Raw genomic sequence first — 18,957 nt, 5'->3', positions numbered from 1 at the left:
TAAAAGCCGGCCGGCCGCCTTTCGATTTGAATGGATACAATCCTGGAGTGCTCCTTTTTAAAAAGAGTTATAATTGGAAGTCCATCTTGAAATATCCATACATAGGGGGCAGATTAAACACCAAACGCGTTTCGGAACATTTTCATATTTATCTTGTGCTTGTGGTTTCTCATCTAGATGCCATTTAAATCAAAATTTCAATCCAAATCAAAATTCAAATCAAAATTCCTCGGTGGATCAATGGGTGGAGGCTCTCCATCAAGGGGGGGGACTGAGTCCCCCAAATAAATACAGGACTCGGTCCTCCATCACGGGGGGCATCCACCTGTTTACAAGAAGCCAAAAAGTTCCAACTCTGCATTTGAATTGAATTCAAAAATACGTCTTGATTCTATTCTTGACATTCTACTTACCCCCCATCCCCCTCCATTGTCTTTCTACTGTTTCTAAAGCTGCATATGTTATTCCAGTCGGATCTTTATTGTGTGTTTTGTTTAAAATGACTGGATAATGAATGTTTTTCATACCCATTCTTAATGTTTGCTATGTGTTCGGAGATTCTCTTTTTGAGCGTCCATTTTGTTCTGCCTATGTACTGTCTATTACATGGGCATTGAGTTACAAATGTTCTTCATTAAAAAAGGTTGTGTCTCCATGGTAACAGACTGCAAAAGCAGCATGTGTATGTAGTCTGACCCTGCAATCAGACACCCTTCCATCCAAACGAATGGCCGGAAGAAGTAAAGGGTAGGTAAAAGGATTATGATTGCATGATCAGACTACACAGGGTTTGTTTGTTGTCTGTTACCATGGAGACACACAGGAGTTGTAGATGCAAGTCTAGGAGATTTTTAATGGAATTTTGCACTGCTTCCTTTTTCATCTTAGATGCATTGATGATGAAGGTGTTCATAGCTCCAGCACTCCTTTAGCACTATTTCTAAAATCTGCATATTGTGGATTTGTAAGCCCGATTGGCAAGTTCACACGGTAACTTTAGGAAATGTCTCAGCAATGCCAAAAAAGTCCGGATACATCATTGAGCATTACTAACCTCTGTGAGAAACTGTAACATGGGTCATAATAACAGTACAGGGTTAGAAATGCATGCATGAAAATGTGAGAAAATAATGGCGCTGCCCATCTCATTGGATCAGAAAGACCGGAGTTAGGCTACTTTCACATCTGCGTTTTACTTTTCTGGTGTTGAGATCCATCAGAGGATCTCAATACCGGAGAAAAAACACTTCCGTTTTGTACTGAACAGAACAGAACGGAGTGCACCAGAATGCATTCCGTTCCATTGGTTGCGTTCCCATCCCGGAGAGCAAACTGCTGCAAGCTGCGGTTTTCTGTCCGGCATGGGATGCGGAGCCAAACGGATTCGGCATGACCCACAATGCAAGTCAATGGGGACGGATCCGTTTTCTCGGACACAATAGAAAACTGAATCGGCACCCATTGACTTCCGGTGGAGTTCGTGACAGATCCATCATTGCTATTTTAGAAATAATACAACCGGATCCTTTCATAACGGATGCAGTCGGTTGTATTGTCAGAAACTGAAGCGTTTTTGCTGATCCCTACTGTTATATCAAATTAGAAGTTCTTTAATAACGCGTTTCTGGGCCTTACTGGTCCTTTCATCAGATTCAAACCAATGCCTTATTCCTGCCAATAAAGAACTTCTGATTTCATATAACTGACTCCAGTCCTTCTAATCCACCGAGACGGGCAGTGCCACTATTTTCTTAGATTTTCCTGGTCTCTGACCATGACCGTGTGAGCAGCAGCTGTGGTGGTTTTACCGATACGCTTAGCGGGGTGTTCTGCCTTCCAGCACAGCTATTTCAGGTGAGCACCCCATCTACTTGCAAAGGGTGAAGGCTTTGTGTGCACTTCTTCTCTTTTCCAGCTTAATGCATGCATAGCGGACATCTCCGGTTATGTAATGGCTCGCCATATATAATTTGTTTTCTTACAGTTTGAACAGGAGAACCAAAGACTTGTCAGCGAGATGAACAATCTGTGCGATGAAGTAAGGTAAACTTGTCCCATGATCTTCTCTTTGTAGCTAGTAATAATAATCTAATATAGCACCAACCTATTCTGCAGAGCGTTACAATCAGAAGGTTCATGTACAAACTAAATCCTACACTACATAGCAACAAACAGCCCTGCTCGCAAGAGCTTACAATCCGTGAAGAGATAGGGGTGACACAAAAGGTAAAACCACTTATATTCAGCTAATACATTATTGCATAGAAAAGAGGAATAAATATATTGTATGCTAAAATATTGGCCAAAGCCTGAGGCTGCACCTCTGACATTTCCTGTTCTGATTTCTGTGCGCTTACGTGGTCATGGGCACCTTGGGGGTCATTTACAAAGACCGTCCTTTCACGCCGGTCTTTGTTCCCTCCCTGCACTGGCAGTGAAAGCGCCCAATTTTTGATCATAAAAGGGCTCACTGCCGGCAGTCTGCGCACTTGGATTAAAAACGACCCCTGACTGGAGTAGTTTTCACTCCGCTTTCATGCCTGGAACAGAAAAAAATAATAAATATGCTGGGCCCAATCCTCCCCACTCCCCTCTCCATAGACTTGCATTGACATGTGTAATATGATCCTCCTGCAGAGATGATCTGTCCTGGACGGGATAAAAGACATTTTTCAAGGTGAAAAGTAACAAGCAGGGGAGGGGCTGGTAAACGGCTAATGACGGGAGAACTAGACGTTTCTCACTGATAAGACCTGTTACAAAGTTTCTTCTGGTCGCTTGTACTATGTCATTATGTGAAAAGTTAGCAACTATTTAAGTGTATTAGACACTTTTTATGACTCGCCCGACAATGGAACGTGGCTTAGCAGAAAGGGGAAGTGACTTATATGCAACATCATGCATTTAAAAATGGTGTTCATTTTTTTTTTTTTAAAGACTAAATATAAACTGCGAAAGAAATCCTGAATTTTTTTTAAAATTGACCTTAAACAGCTCTTCTAGCACGTATCTGTACTTGTATGCGGGGCTTGAAGGGTTAGCATGCAGTAAGTGTTCCAGGTGCTGCCAGCATCCAGAAAAATATCACTTAAGAGCAGGTATTTTTAAACAAAGCGGGTCTCCATGGCAACCCCACAACAAGGGACGAGTTGTCACCGTCACTGTCCTCTTTACCAAGTGGTCCGGCTGTATTCTTTCTTGCAAAATGTTAGTCAGCAGACCGCCCTGAGGAGACCATTGCCATAGAAATGGCAGTTCAGCTGAAGCCTGCGAACCCATAATAGCCTGCCGTCCGTGTAATTACGTCTGCAGAACTGCATCTCGGGGCTGCGTGCTGTCATCTTGTAAGAATGATGTTCCTGCCATTTAAAGTGGATTTCCATCTCGGATGTCACCAATGTACAGAGGATCTGATGTCTGGTTCAGTAAATGCTTTTATTCCCTATAAAATAACGATTCCGGAGCATCTTTTCTTATATATCGAATTCTGCTGTTCCTCTGTTATTCCATCTGGAAGAGTGTGTCCAAATTGACAACTGATAGCTACCATTCCCTTACATCGTCAGCACTGATTCGGCAGTTTAGGGACATTGGGGCACATTTATTAAGACCAGTGTTTTAGACCCCAGTCTTAATAAACCCCTAAGCTGGTGATGGTTCCGCCGAAGTTATAAAGAAGCGCCGGCCTCTTCATAACTTCGGCAGATCGTCCGCCAGTTCTAAATGTAAGACCGCTTTCATGCTGTCTTACATTTAGACCTTTTTTCCCCCTGTTTCAGGCGTAGAAAATGGGAAATATGACGGGCCTACGGCCCTTTCGCGCCACGCCCGTTTTTTTTAATACCTGGCGTGAGCTGGGAGAAGTCGCAGATTGCGGCACAGTGGTTAATCTACGCCTGAAATATGCCTAATTTAGGCATGTTTCAGCATCATAACCCCCCTTTTCTGTTGAAACGGAGTATGGTAATGCCCAGTTGTTAATTTATTCATACATTTACAGGAAGAATAATAGAGTAGCAGCATTATATATATATATATATATATATATATATATATATATATATATAATTATTTTTTTTTTTGGTTCAAGGTGAATCCAGGGATTTACTAAAGCAGATGTTTCATGAGAGCGGACAGGCCCTCTTTAACATCTGTATGGCCCCATTACCTGCTACTATCAGAAGCAAACTGACGCCTCCTGGTAGATTTTTATAGATTTATTTTTACTTTAGTTATAGCTTTTCTACCCTGCAGCTCCGCTCATCAATCTGACTAACATATGAATGCCTGATTCTGCATTGGAAATTCTGCATGCATTAATAAGCAGGACTGCGTGGGCTCTTAAAGGGGCAGCAGTATTTCTCATAAAGAGGCTTTTAGTTCTTTAGCTTGTGCAATCTGATCTTTGCAAGGGCTTCTCGATATGTGGGTGAGCAGGGCAAGCCATGTATGAAGTGGCCTTGACCTTCATTCAAGGTAGCATCAAGTTAGCAGGACATAGCTTCCCAAATCCCATATAAATTATACCCTTGTTTTCTCTTCTACACTGCCGATGCCTTTATCTCAGAGAGGACCGGATACAACAATATTCACAGGCAGCAAACAGAGTTATTGAAGACAGCATGGACCGAGCAGTTCGTAAACTTGCAGAGCTTTTTATTATATTTAGATTGAAGCTTTAATTGCAGTAAATCTCTAGGGCAAAGTGACAGGCGGTAGAATTTGACCGCCGTGAATCTCCGTTATTGGCGTAGAAAAATGAAACTAACAGAAGTGCTGGACTGAGAACTGTGCCTGGCAGACCTCATCGACAGTGATGGGGTACCATTGGGTTTTCGCCAAGTGTCCACTCTAATTTCCCAGACAAAACAGCACAGCATCTTGCCACTTCTGGCAGAATCTGCAAAGGAGAACCCGATGCAGATGTAGACGCAGCCTTACGTGATTTTGTGGATCAGTGAAATCTGAGGTGGAATCCATGGCGTGCTTCTGCTTCCAGGCACTTTTTTTCCTTTCTACAGGTGGATGGTGTTTTTCAGACCCCATTCATATGTATTCCGCTGCATTTTGCAGAATTCTCGCCAAAAGTCGCATCAGAACGTGGTATTAGGCAGAATACTGCGGTCACCAGGTGCTCTGATGCTATATTGCATGGGGTAGTGCAGTATTCTAGTCCTGGGGGTATCTGCAAATGTTTTATTCTGTATTGTTATGTTTAGGCTGTGTATTCCAGCAGAAGAGGTTAACCACCCTGTTCCTCCCCTCTTGGTAGGAGTGGCCTGGCCCTACTTCCGTAGTAATAAGTAGTTATTTGAGCCCAGACAAAGTGGAGAGAGGAAGCACATGCCAGAGCTCCTTCTTTTGAGACCCTTACCCCAGGGAAATTGCCAGAATTAAGACCACTGATTCTAAGAAGCTTTAGTGTGCCTAGACGGCAGATTAGTCGGCGAAATCACAGCTTTAAAGACATTGCTGCAGTTGAGGGACTACGGCTCAGACACCTATTACCTAGACCTCTTCCAGGCCAGTCAGACAAAAAGCCTGTATCTCACAGTGGACACTTATATCTATAAGCGCCTGCCAGTGCGATTTAAATGAGACACAACCAGCCACCATACCTACTCATCTGGTGCCAGAAACTGCAGTAGCAGTATGGCGGTTATACACATTTATGCTTCTAAGGTGCAGCCTGCTTCTCTAAAGCAGCCATCCTGTATATATTATGGTAGGTCCTTGCTGATAACTGATGTACGGTTTTCGAATGCACCTAGTAGCTGCTTGTATATATAGCAGAGCTCCAGCCATTGTGGTCGTACTTGTTGGTGCAGAGACTGGAGTATTGGAAGGTAAAATGTACTTTAGAGATGTATGTGCTGTCTGCCCCTTCATATACTGATATTTATGGTTCATGTGCCCATCAACTTTTAGTGGTTTATCCTTGGATTTACACGTTGATTAAAATTCTGAACAAGCTTTTATGAAATCCATTATTTTCCCTTCATCCATGACAGCACCAGAGAGAGAGAGAAGGATCCACCCCCACAGCTGGACAGGAAGCCTTAGAGAAATTAAAAGGGGACACCCACTTCCTCCTTCAGTGGTTTCCTGTCCTCCGCACAGAGTAGCCTGGAGCATGCAGCTCCTGGGGTTGTGAAGCAAGGAACACCTTAATAATGGAATGAAGCCACGATCTGCATCAAATACTTAAGTCTAGTAGGCCTCTGGTGCTTAGTCCTCCATTGTGAGAATTATTACCTTGGGCTTCCTCTGCTTTACTTTTTGGTGTCACTTGGGGTCTACTGGATCTTTCTTTAGAAGTAAGAACTTAAAAGCAGTTGTTTCTCCCTAGGGGTTTTATCTCCTTTTCTGTCCTCTTTCTGGTGCTGTCATGGGAAGAGAGGAAAAATTATATTTACACTTACAAATAATTTTGATTTTCCAGAACCCATGACAGCACCCTGCTTATTTTTTCCTTCACACTTGTAGATGATTATGGGAATTCTCTCTCTTCGCCTTCACTTGATGGCGGAAAAATAAGTAAACAAAAGATTAAAAAAATAACATTTTAAGTGCATTTGTCCAGCTACTACTGATCTGCTTTGGAATCCAATAAAGTAGGAAGTGGGTGTTCCCTTTTAATTTCTTTAAGACTTCCTGTCCAGCTGTCTCTCTCAGGTGCAGTCATGGATTCCGGAAAATCTAATTATCGGTAAATGTAATTATCAGTTTCCTTCACTATAAAACAATAACATGTATTGCCTGTAGGACATGCTGTTCGGCAATAGTTTCCCAAGTAAATAGAAAGCGAAATTAAAAAGCGTGAAAATCTTCTCCATTACCCACTACTAGGGCATTTTGAGGCCCCCTCTCTATGAACCAGAACAGGGAGAGTCTACGAAGAACATCTGGAGGATCCAGTACATCTGGTTATTACTTGGACGATTCATACTTTTCTATATGGTTAGGAAAAGCGAGGACTCGCCCGCCACTTCCATCAGGGATGTAAGGACCTGTTTAGAACCTGTCCTGTATTTTTGTTATGAATGAGTATTGTGTAAGCCTTAATTTCCTCACTGATGGTGCTGCATTAAATGTAACACTTTCCCACAGATTACAGCTGATAGTCAGGGGCCCATCACTCATGATCTATAGACCCTTCTAACAAGTATGGATTGCCAGAAGCAGAGAACTTCTTCCATCACTGTATGCAGATTGTTTTTCCTCTTCTTCTTAGAACTGTGGATCCCTTTTTGACATTTTCGGGGTTTTGCAGACTGGTTCCTGGTAGTGGCGGCTGGATTGCGCCCTCTTTGCGTTGTGCATGCGCTTGTGACATGTACAGTGTGTGCAACGCTGCAAAATCATCGGAGAGGAAGGGCTGACTGGCAGCGCCTGTTTCTCCACTCCCTACAGTGGTTCTGGTTCCTCATGGATTGCAAATGTTAGTCTAGTGCCACCTATAGGCAGGAACGGCGTTGGGGGGGGGGGGGGGGGGGGCGGGACAGGGCAATGGACCAGGGCCCCATCCCAAAATGGGGCCCCCTGCTGAGCTGCCCAGACAGAAGTGGAAGAGAGCTTGTGGCCGCACCTGAGAAGAGCACAGACAGCACAGCAAGGAGCGCTGGTCCCTGGTCTCCCGCCCAATGTAGTCCGCAGGGTCCTTATGCTGTAGTGAGAAGCTGGGGGCTGCATCCATAGCAGGGGCTCCACAGCAGTCAGGCAGACCTTGGCCCCTTCCCCTCTCTCACCGGAGGCCCTGCACTGTGAAGGTAATGGCCTCCTCTGCTCCTGTGGTTTACTGGGGAGTTCAGAATTTCACCCCGCTTTGTTGGCAGACATAACCTAATAGGTACAGGAGGAGAGGCAGCCTGCAGAGAATATACAGGACCCCCCCAAAAACACACACTGTAGCTTTTTTTTTAACTATTTTCTGCCTGGAACACAATTGTCTAAATATAATGTAATCTATCTTCCATCTATCTATCTATCTATCTATCTATCTATCTATCTATCTATCTATCTATCTATCTATTATCTATCCCATATCTATCTATCTATCTATTATCTATCTATTATCTATCTATCTATCTATTATCTATCTATTATCTATCTATCTATTATCTATCTATCTATGTATCTATCTATCTATCTATCTATTATCTATCTATTATCTATCTATCTATTATCTATCTATCTATCTATCTATTATCTATCTATTATCTATCTATCTATTATCTATCTATCTATGTATCTATCTATCTATCTATCTATTATCTATCTATCTATGTATCTATCTATCTATCTATGTATCTATCTATCTATCTATTATCTATCTATCTATGTATCTATCTATCTCATATCTATCTATCTATTATCTATCTATCTATCTATCTATTATCTATCTATCTCATATCTATCTATCTATCTATTATCTATCTATCTATGTATCTATCTATCTATCTATCTATGTATCTATCTATCTATCTATTATCTATCTATCTATTATCTATCTATCTATGTATCTATCTATCTATTATCTATCTATCTATCTATCTATCTATTATCTATCTATCTATTATCTATCTATCTATCTCATATCTATCTATCTATCTATCTATCTATGTATCTATCTATCTATCTATCTATTATCTATCTATCTATTATCTATCTATCTATCTATGTATCTATCTATCTATCTCATATCTATCTATCTATTATCTATCTATCTATCTATCTCTCTATTATCTATCTATCTATCTATCTATCTATCTATCTATCTATCTATCTATTATCTATCTATCTATGTATCTATCTATCTATCTATCTATCTATTATCTATCTATCTATGTATCTATCTATCTATCTATCTATTATCTATCTATCTATCTATCTATCTATCTATGTATCTATGTATCTATCTATCTATCTATTATCTATCTATCTATCTATCTATCTATCTATCTATCTATGTATCTATCTATCTATTATCTATCTATTATCTATCTATCTATCTATTATCTATCTATCTATGTATCTATGTATCTATCTATCTATCTATTATCTATCTATCTATCTATCTATCTATGTATCTATCTATCTATCTATCTATTATCTATCTATCTATCTATCTATTATCTATCTATCTATCATCTATCTATCTATCTATCTATCTAAAATTCTGGAAGAAAGGCAGCATTTTGACTGCAGTGAAACAAGTGGGTCCTTTATTCCCCCGACCCCCCAGCTCCCTCCTGTTGGCCGTTTATAGACTTGGCTCCAGTGTGTATTATTTGCATTCCTTGTTACTGAGACATTGCATTTTTTTTTTTTTATCGAATCTTGGTATAAATCTGGCTTTTGCACACAAACCGGCCGTGCCGTGCATTGGGGACAGCAATTTGCAGTCCCCAATGCACAGGCACCATCCATGCGGTTGCCGCAGACGGAAACAGACCCATTCAACTTGAAAGGGTCCATGATCCACCCGCACCGCAAAAAAATAGAACATTGTTCCATTTTTTTGTGGTGCGGAGGCACGGAGAGAAACCCCACAGCAGCGCTCCATAGTTCTTCCGTGCCTCTGATCTGTACCGCACCTTCTGGATTGCAGACCCATTCAAGTGAATGGGTCCACATCCGTGATATGGTGAGCACACGGTCGGTGCCCATATATTGCAGACGAGCGACGGCCTTAGGCCTCATGCACACGACCGTTGTTTTATTCCGTGTCTGTTGTGCCGTTTTTCGTGATTTTCTGTGGACCCATTGACTTTCAATGGGTCCGTTGAAAACTCGGCTAATGCACCGTTTGGCATCCGCGTCCGTGATCCGTGGTTCCAGTCCGTAAAAAAATATAACCTGTCCTATTATTTTTGCGAAAAACGGTTAGTGGACCCATTTAAGTCAATGGGATCGCAAAAAAACGCGAAGGCACACAAGATTGTCGTCCGCGTCTGTTTTTTTCCTATCATTTGCATGGCAAACCTGTCTTAGACTTTTTTTTTTTACTTTAAAGGAAGACACACGGAAACGGAACCCCATTTTGCGGAACGGAACACAACAACGGTCGTGTGCATGAGGCCTTAGGCTGAGTTCACACTTCAGTTATTTCCATCAATTATTGTGAGCCAAAACCAGGTGCAGGTGAAAAACACAGAACAGGAGGACATCTTTGCCTGATCTCTGAGTCGCCTTCACTATTGGTTTGGGCTCACAATAACTGATGGAAATAACTGACCAAACAACTGAACTGGGCCTGACCTGCTTCCTGACACTGGCTCTCGGCTCCGGTGCTCTCCGACCTCTGCTCAGGTCCCTGGATGTCATCATCCATTTTGACGCTGCCTGCAACCAATGGTGGGCCGTGGCGGGGACTTCTCCACTTGCGTCAAGTGAATAAATGTGACTGTTGATACAGTACTTCAGAATTTGGGGCCCCGCTTTTAATTTCACCCAGGGCCACATTTTGTCTAAAACCAGCCCTGCCTATATAGGTACCTATAGTCAATGTCCAACTTACAGGGTAGCTACCTATAGGTGGCACTATGAGACCGTTTCTTCCTGCTGGAGGATAACTGATTTGCATCACCATAATTAGGACAGGTGTCCTCTGTGCTGCACCTTTCACCTGCTTCCTCATGACCTAAAATGGTAATCCCAATGATTAATGTAAAAAAATCACACGTCATATAGTACATGACAAACCTAGAACCAGCCCTGTACCTCGCATGGAGATCTCCCCATTCATTGCTCCCATTGCTCTGCTAGATTTATATCAAGCTGGCAGCACAAGGGGAGTGTCCTCTGTGCTGCAGCACACTGGGGGGTGTCCTCTGTGCTGCAGCACACTGGGGGGTGTCCTCTGTGCTGCAGCACACTGGGGGTGTCCTCTGTGCTGCAGCACAAGGGGAGTGTCCTCTGTGCTGCAGCACACTGGGGGGTGTCCTCTGTGCTGCAGCACACTGAGGGGTGTCCTCTGTGCTGCAGCACACTGGGGGGTGTCCTCTGTGCTGCAGCACAAGGGGAGTGTCCTCTGTGCTGCAGCACACTGGGGGGTGTCCTCTGTGCTGCAGCACACTGGGGGGTGTCCTCTGTGCTGCAGCACACTGGGGGGTGTCCTCTGTGCTGCAGCACACTGGGGGGTGTCCTCTGTGCTGCAGCACACTGGGGGGTGTCCTCTGTGCTGCAGCACACTGGGGGGTGTCCTCTGTGCTGCAGCACACTGGGGGGTGTCCTCTGTGCTGCAGCACACTGGGGGGGGTTCTCTGTGCTGCAGCACACTGGGGGGGGGTCCTCTGTGCTGCAGCACACTGGGGGGTGTCCTCTGTGCTGCAGCACACTGGGGGGTGTCCTCTGTGCTGCAGCACACCGGGGGGTGTCCTCTGTGCTGCAGCACACCGGGGAGTGCCCTCTGTGCTGCAGCACACCAGGGGGGGGGTGCCCTCTGTGCTGCAGCACACCGGGGGGGGGGGGGTGCCCTCTGTGCTGCAGCACACCAGGGGGGGGTGCCCTCTGTGCTGCAGCACACCAGGGGGGGTGCCCTCTGTGCTGCAGCACACCGGGGGGGGGTGCCCTCTGTGCTGCAGCACACCGGGGGGGGGTGCCCTCTGTGCTGCAGCACACCGGGGGGGGGGGGGGGTGCCCTCTGTGCTGCAGCACACCGGGGGGGGGGGTGTGCCCTCTGTGCTGCAGCACACCGGGGGGGGGGGGGGGGGTGCCCTCTGTGCTGCAGCACACCGGGGGGGGGGGGGGGGTGCCCTCTGTGCTGCAGCACACCGGGGGGGGGGGTGCCCTCTGTGCTGCAGCACACCGGGGGGGAGTGCCCTCTGTGCTGCAGCACACCGGGGGGGGGGGGTGCCCTCTGTGCTGCAGCACACCGGGGGGGGGGTGCCCTCTGTGCTGCAGCACACCGGGGGGGGGGTGCCCTCTGTGCTGCAGCACACCGGGGGGGGGGGGTGCCCTCTGTGCTGCAGCACACCGGGGGGGGGGTGCCCTCTGTGCTGCAGCACACCGGGGGGGGGTGCCCTCTGTGCTGCAGCACACCGGGGGGGGGGGTGCCCTCTGTGCTGCAGCACACCGGGGGGGGGGGGGTGCCCTCTGTGCTGCAGCACACCGGGGGGGGGGGGTGCCCTCTGTGCTGCAGCACACCGGGGGGGGGGTGCCCTCTGTGCTGCAGCACACCGGGGGGGGGTGCCCTCTGTGCTGCAGCTCTCTCCCTATCACAGCTCAGGAGGCAGTTGAAGGATGAACTCGGTGCAGGATTATATATATATTTTTTTTTTTTCTAGATAGTGACACTTAAAAATAAGAAAAACTCCAAAATATTGATTTAAACAATAGGTCGTTTTCTGATGGCACATTCCCTTTAATAGAGACTGAATGACTGGAGAAGACTGTTAGATGACTCGTGGTTTATTAGGGCAATGTGCAGACAGGTTCATACACTGTCCTGTGCCCATCCATGTGGTGCTTCCCATTCCGGAGTATGAATCAGATGCCTTCTGTGTCATTTCCAGAAAACAAGCTCCTTCACCCCATTAACAGGATTCAATTGATATCGTCTGCCGAACGAGGGCAATTTAATGAAAACCCAGCTGAACAGGAGCATTAGCTACATATGACTGAAGGGCTATTAATAGGGATGGTGTGGGTGGTTTCTTTGCTGCATGGAGTGCGGAACATTGAAAATGTAGTCAGAACGTTCTGCCACCGATATTGATTGTTCTTCAACCTTCCTCTGGTACTGCAGGCCCGGTTCTATTCAGAAAAAGAGACAGGATGACCTTTTATTAATTTCTTATTCTTCATGGCTATAATCCTAAGCGAAAAGGAACAAATAAGTCAAGTACGCCTTCCTTCCTAAATCTTCAGTTGCAGTGATGTGCCTTCCACAGAGGTCAACTGGAATTTATTAAAGGGAGTCTGTCATGTCATTTTCACCAATGTAACTAACAGCATTGCCCCACAGAAGATTGCAAACACATTGCAAACGTACATATGTGTACTAAGGGGGTCATTTATGACCACATATACGCCACTTTTGTCCCGTATATCTGGCGCTGATTCTGTTGCACGGCATGGTGCGGCAGAATCTGCGACTTCTTCCCCGCTCACGCCAGGTCTAAAAAAGTGTCATGCCGTGGGCGGGAAAGAGGACGGGCTGGCAGGCTTGTTTCATTCATCATTTTATAAGTCTGCTTTAAGCCTGGTCTTGTTTGAAAGCTGGCATTCCAAGCTTTCAAACTATACCAGACTCCCAAATCACAGCATTATATCCGGTACGTCGGAAGATATAGCCATTAGAAATCAAGTCGGGAGTGAAAGCAGTGAAACCTGTTTTTACTTTAACTTTGAGCTGCATTCACTGCCATTACGATATCTAACAGCCGATGCAATGAATATCATGCTTTGATTCTGGTATTGGTATAGCTGCTACCAATCCCAAGATATGAGCAGCTCTCTTCTTAAGAGCTCATTCAGACAGCCGCTGTTCGCAAAAATGCGGATTCGTTTTTTTGTGGACCGTTCAGCATGTCTTCCAAAAAAGGATTTCATTCTGCATTTTTGCGGACCCATAGACTTCAATGGGGCCATGTCCTGATTTTCACTGACAAGTTTAGGACATGTTTTATGGAGCCATAGAACAGAAGAAAAGGGACCCCCTAGGAGTGAATAGGTCTGCATCTAATCCGCAAGAAAACGGATCCGCATTTTTGCTTCCGTCGAAATGAGCCCTAAGGGCTCTTTCACACCAGCCTGTGCAGTCTAGAAATCACGCTCCGTGTGTGGGCAACGCTGTTAGATTGGTGAAAATGAGGTGACAGACTCCTTCTAATAACATACAAAAAGCCGTACCTTTGTCGTACCCTCAAAGCCGCAAAGGCAGTAAACATTCTGCGGCTCTCGGCCAAACACCGACTTCCCCATGGACATGCTCGAGTCAACTGTGCATGGGGGAAGTGGGATAAGCCGCTCCCAGAAACCTATCGCCCTTGAACACAGAGGATTGGGCATGTTGAAATTCAGCATGCCCAATTATTCTCTTCTCAAAAATGTGTCTGGAAAGAGCTGGCACTGCCCCGTGCACATAATTTGGCCAGTCCTGCAAAAATCGGCTTATTCAGATCACTTTTTTAGAGATGAGCGAATTTCATATTTAGAAATTCGTTCACACTTTGTGTAAAAGGTGAATTGCCTTATGGAATCCATTACCACGGACCATGATGCGATTCTATGACGGAGACGGAATAAGCGGAAATTCGCTCATCTCTCATCACTTTGATCTCATGTCTGCTGTCCTGTTATGTTCTAGTACAGTGGTCGTACTTTCCGCTGGGAATACAGCAATATAGCAGAATTTAGTCGTCATACCCCTGCCCTGTAATCATAAGGCTATTTTACCAATACTTCACCCATTATTCTAAAAGTTCCTTAGGCCGGGTTCACATCTGTTTCGTGAATTCCAGCGTATATGCCAGCTTTCGATCAGACAAAAAAAAATACTACACGCAGCATTTTTATGTCCAGCCAAAGGCTGGCATCTCTGCCAGAAAGCTGCCAGATCCCCGCTGGATCCCGATACTGTAGTGCGTGGTGGGATCTGGCTATGCCGGGGTCTGTGCTTCTGCCAGAGTTCACAGCATAGACGGGGAGGGCTCCGGTACCGTCTCATCTCGGGAGCAGCTAGAAATGTGTAATTGGTGAAGGATTTCTTAGAATATTTGATGCACTTCTACTTCACTTTTACAGGGTTTTTTGTAGTTCGATTTGGCAGTAAATGAGGAAATCACTCTTTTTACCACCATATGTTGCATTCATTCCGTGTGTTTGAATAGAAATCTTCTGCAGACCTGCCCTCTTTTAGATTTGCATCCTTGGATCGCAGCAGCCGCTTTTCTTGCAGAGCTTGCAGTCTAATTGTCTTACCGTATATATGCACACATTGAGGAGCAATATTATGGGAATCCAGATTTCAGGACTGTGGGATGGAGCCATCTTGTCCCTAGGACATGTCCTAAAATTCTGAATGGTATTGGTCTAAAGGGACTAACAACAGTCCCTATGCACTATCCTCTGCACAGCAGCTCTCCGGCAGACTGCAGCTCCGCGCCATTCAGTACATGCGCTGCCCTGTACAAATGGGCGGCAGGAGAAAATGGCGAAGGCCGTCATTCAGACTACCACTGATCAGAAAGTGATGGCTCATCATAGTGATCCTGCCCTAGTTGTCGTGACTTTGTTCTTTTAGCGTTTGTCACGCCCGTTTTTATAGATGTGCCTCCTTCTTCCCCTCTTCTATGATTGGCTCTTCTTAAATTTTACATTGAATGCATTGCTGGGCCTATGTCAGGTATAGTGTGATCAGAGAAATCCCGTTTTATAGTAATACCTGATTAAACAGAGAAATGTACTCTTGTATTTGGGTTGTTCTTTTCCCCTTTTATACTCTATATACTTTTTTTTTCTACAGGCAAATAGAAGGCAAGGTGGTTGAAATATCCAGACTTCAAGAAATATTCACGGAGAAGGTTCTTCAGCAGGTAAAACAAGGAACAGACTGCGCACCAGGAAAGCGCTCTTCAGGGACTTTCAGTAGTAGCCCACCGCCTAACCTGTGCTAGGGACCCTTTCAGTATCCTGTTCTTGCCTTGGCCTAGAGCCCTCTTAGTTATGTGATTAAGGAACCCATGCTCACACAGCGGCAGACAGCAGCAAGATGACTGATTATGGGGGTCTCCTCAGTGACTTCGAGAAGGTGGTTCCCTGGAGAAAGAGGCAGGCCAGTCAGCATCCTCTATGTCAAGAAGTCCTCTTGGCCACCTGATGCATCTGTAATGATAAAGCGGGTAGTTTTAATCTGACCAATTTTTATATGGATGCATATGCTGGTTGAGATGCTGTAGGCTGCCTGTCTGTATGTAGAGCAGTCGTATGTCCCTTGTGCAGGTGATGGGGGACTAGGGGCCCACCGGAGGATTCATCTGCTCCTCTGTGGGCCAGTCTGAGCTTGTTGATCAGATATTGATGACTTATGCTGAGGATATAAAATTCTTAGGATCAATTAAAGGGGTATTCCCATCTTGGTCATTAGGGTCATATTGCTACAGTGTGCCCCCAATTTCTTATAGGTGCAAGTCTCAACTCTGGGACCGGCAGGTATCCTTAGAACAGTGACCACGCATGCGCAAGCACCCTCTATACAATTCCTAAGGGGCGCGGTGCGCTTCTAATTAATTTCCACGGGACTTCTGAAAATAGCCGAGCGCGCCGCTCGGCTATTTTTGTCACTCCAATAGAAATGAATGGAGGGCGGTCCAAGCATGCGCAGTGCAGTGTCCTTCACTTTGCCCGGCTCCGTTCTAAGGAGGTGGCACCCGCACCTATCAGAGATTCTAGCAATATACCCCCAATGTCCAAGATGCAACAACCCCTTTAAGTCAGATTTTCTGGATAATTGGACAACCATAGAAAAGTGGCTTATATTGCTGAAAACACGTGTCAGACGATCAGACTGTCTGGATTGTTGGATGCCATTATAAAGGTTTTTTACAGTATAGAAAAACATGGCTGTACACCGCTCTCTAGAGAATGTCTGATGGCTAGGGGTTCCCTGCCTGACACCTACAACCTGCAGTTGTCGGGCAACATGTCCACGGCCACCTGTACGTCTCCTGTCTTCAGCTCGAGGGCACACAATTAATTTTCTCTCTTATAACCATACATTTAGGAACCTCCTAACACTGTAAGTGTCATACCCCAGTATTGTCTGATGAGTAAATGGTTAATACAGGATGCAACTAAAATTGGACATCTGGCCTTTTACTGTTCTGCTAATTACTGCATCAAGCCATTTCCGCTCTCGGCTGGAGGTACCTAGTTATGTGCCTTTTAATGCTTGAAGAGCATCTTATCTGTGCTAGTACTAAATTAATCCCTCATTGCTAGTAAGTATGGCACAAACAGATTGAGCATGTAAAGTAATGTTCAGCACTGCAGCTAATGAAGGAGCTGCATTATCACAGTGCGGAGGGGCTTTTCCACTCGCATCTTTCATGCCTTCAGGATGTCTTCCTGCGCCTTCTGCAAACTGTGTGTGCCCGGTTAATGAAGAGTATCCCCCCCAAAAAAGAAATATTAGAAAATAAATCCTTGAGTCCTTGTCTGTGCCCCGATGGTACTGTGTGTTTCTGATACGGATGACCCAGTACAGTCATTGCATAATAGCTCCATTTTCTGCTGGACCTGTAATACACTTGTGAGCCACCAGAGGGCACACACACATGCATCTTCCATTGGGCAAAGAAGCTTCAGGTTACACCTCTAACCATCTGGGATTAGAAAAACATGGCTACCTACTTCTAGAAACAGCACCCATCTGTCAGTGGGTTGTGCCTGGTGCTGTATGTCAATTCCACTGAATGGGGTTGGCCAGTTTACAGTGGTATTTCTCAAAATGCCATAAACCGTAATATATATGCTCCAAACAATCATCCATACATGACTTTGTAGTGTCCCCCAGCTGCCCGGTATTGGCAGAGTAAATATTGCGACTGGGCACCCTCCGCATCTATGGGCTGCTATGGGGCTGCAAGATGGTGACAGTTGTGCGACTTGGTCACATTACAGTACCTTAACCTTGAACGGTTCCTGATGACCAGTACCGCCGCACAGGCATTGAACGCCAAGTGCAGATACAGGGGGTTCTGTTTCCTGTAGGCGCCGAACACGTCCACTTGTCTGTCAATGCCTATGCAGATGTACTGGTAGCCTGGAACATCCTAAGGATGCTGTACTGAGAACAAGTTACATGGCTGCCACCATCATGCAGCCCATGGTTGTGGAGGATGGCAAAAGAAAATTTACACCACCAATACCAGGGAAGCGGGGGGCCTTTACTACCATATCTGAGAGACAGTACAAAGTAATGTATGCTTGTTTATTGCTTATTAACCAACACCATTGTTAATTATGACCTGTCACCACAAAATACAGTGCAAACTGTAGGCAACAAGTTATAGAGCAGGACGAGCTGAGCAGATTGATATATATTTTGTGGGAAAAGATTCAGTATCTTATTTAATTTATGCATTTATATCTCTATCTCTATTTTTGACTTCATTGTTCATAGGAGCAGCGTTGTCAGTGTTTGATAGCATTCTGTGTGTATGTGTATACAGAGATAGTTGTCAGTCACTGGTAGCTGTACATGGGGAGGTGTTATCAGTGATTGATAGCATTCTCTGTGTAAGTGTGTATACAGAGATAGCTGTCAGTCACTGGTAGCTGTACATGGGGAGGTGTTATCAGTGATTGATAGTATTCTCTGTGTAAGTGTGTATACAGAGATAGCTGTCATTTACTGATAGTTGTACACATTGAGGTGTGATCAGTGATTGATCGCATTCTCTTAGTAAGTGTGTATACAGAGATAGCTGTCAGGCACAGATAGCTGTACATGGGGAGGTGTTATCAGTGATTGATAGTATTCTCTTAGTAAGTGTGTATACAGAGATAGCTGTCAGGCACAGATAGCTGTACACAGGGAGGTGTTATCAGTGATTGATAGTATTCTCTGTGTAAGTGTGTATACAGAGATAGCTGTCAGTCACTGATAGTGGTACACAGGGGAGGTGTTATCAGTGATTGATAGGATTCTCTGTGTAAGTGTGTATACAGAGATAGATGTCATTTACTGATAGTTGTACACATTGAGGTGTGATCAGTGATTGATCGTATTCTCTTAGTAAGTGTATATACAGAGATAGCTGTACACAGGGGAGGTGTTATCACTGATAGCATTCTCTCTGTAAGTGTGTATACAGAGATAGCTGTCAGGTACAGATAGCTGTACATGGGGAGGTGTTAACAGTGGTTGATAGCATTTTCTGTGTAAGTGTGTATACATAGCTGTTAGTCACTGATAGCTGTACACGGGGGGTGGGGGTGGTATCAGTAACT

General features: G+C 45.0%; 1 protein-coding gene across 1 annotated transcript in view; it reads left to right on the top strand.

Moving 5' to 3' along the window:
* STX18 (syntaxin 18) overlaps positions 1–18,957 on the top strand; it is a 145,973-nt gene that overhangs the window by 114,147 nt on the left and 12,869 nt on the right. Inside the window, exons 8-9 of the mRNA XM_040419109.1 lie at positions 1,985–2,043; positions 15,470–15,539. Coding sequence (XP_040275043.1) covers positions 1,985–2,043; positions 15,470–15,539 — 129 coding nt within the window. The remainder of the gene's footprint in view (positions 1–1,984; positions 2,044–15,469; positions 15,540–18,957) is intronic.

This window comes from Bufo bufo, chromosome 2 (genome assembly GCF_905171765.1).
Source record: "Bufo bufo chromosome 2, aBufBuf1.1, whole genome shotgun sequence".
NCBI classification, from domain to species: domain Eukaryota; kingdom Metazoa; phylum Chordata; class Amphibia; order Anura; family Bufonidae; genus Bufo; species Bufo bufo.
This window is presented reverse-complemented; position numbering and strand designations above follow the sequence as displayed.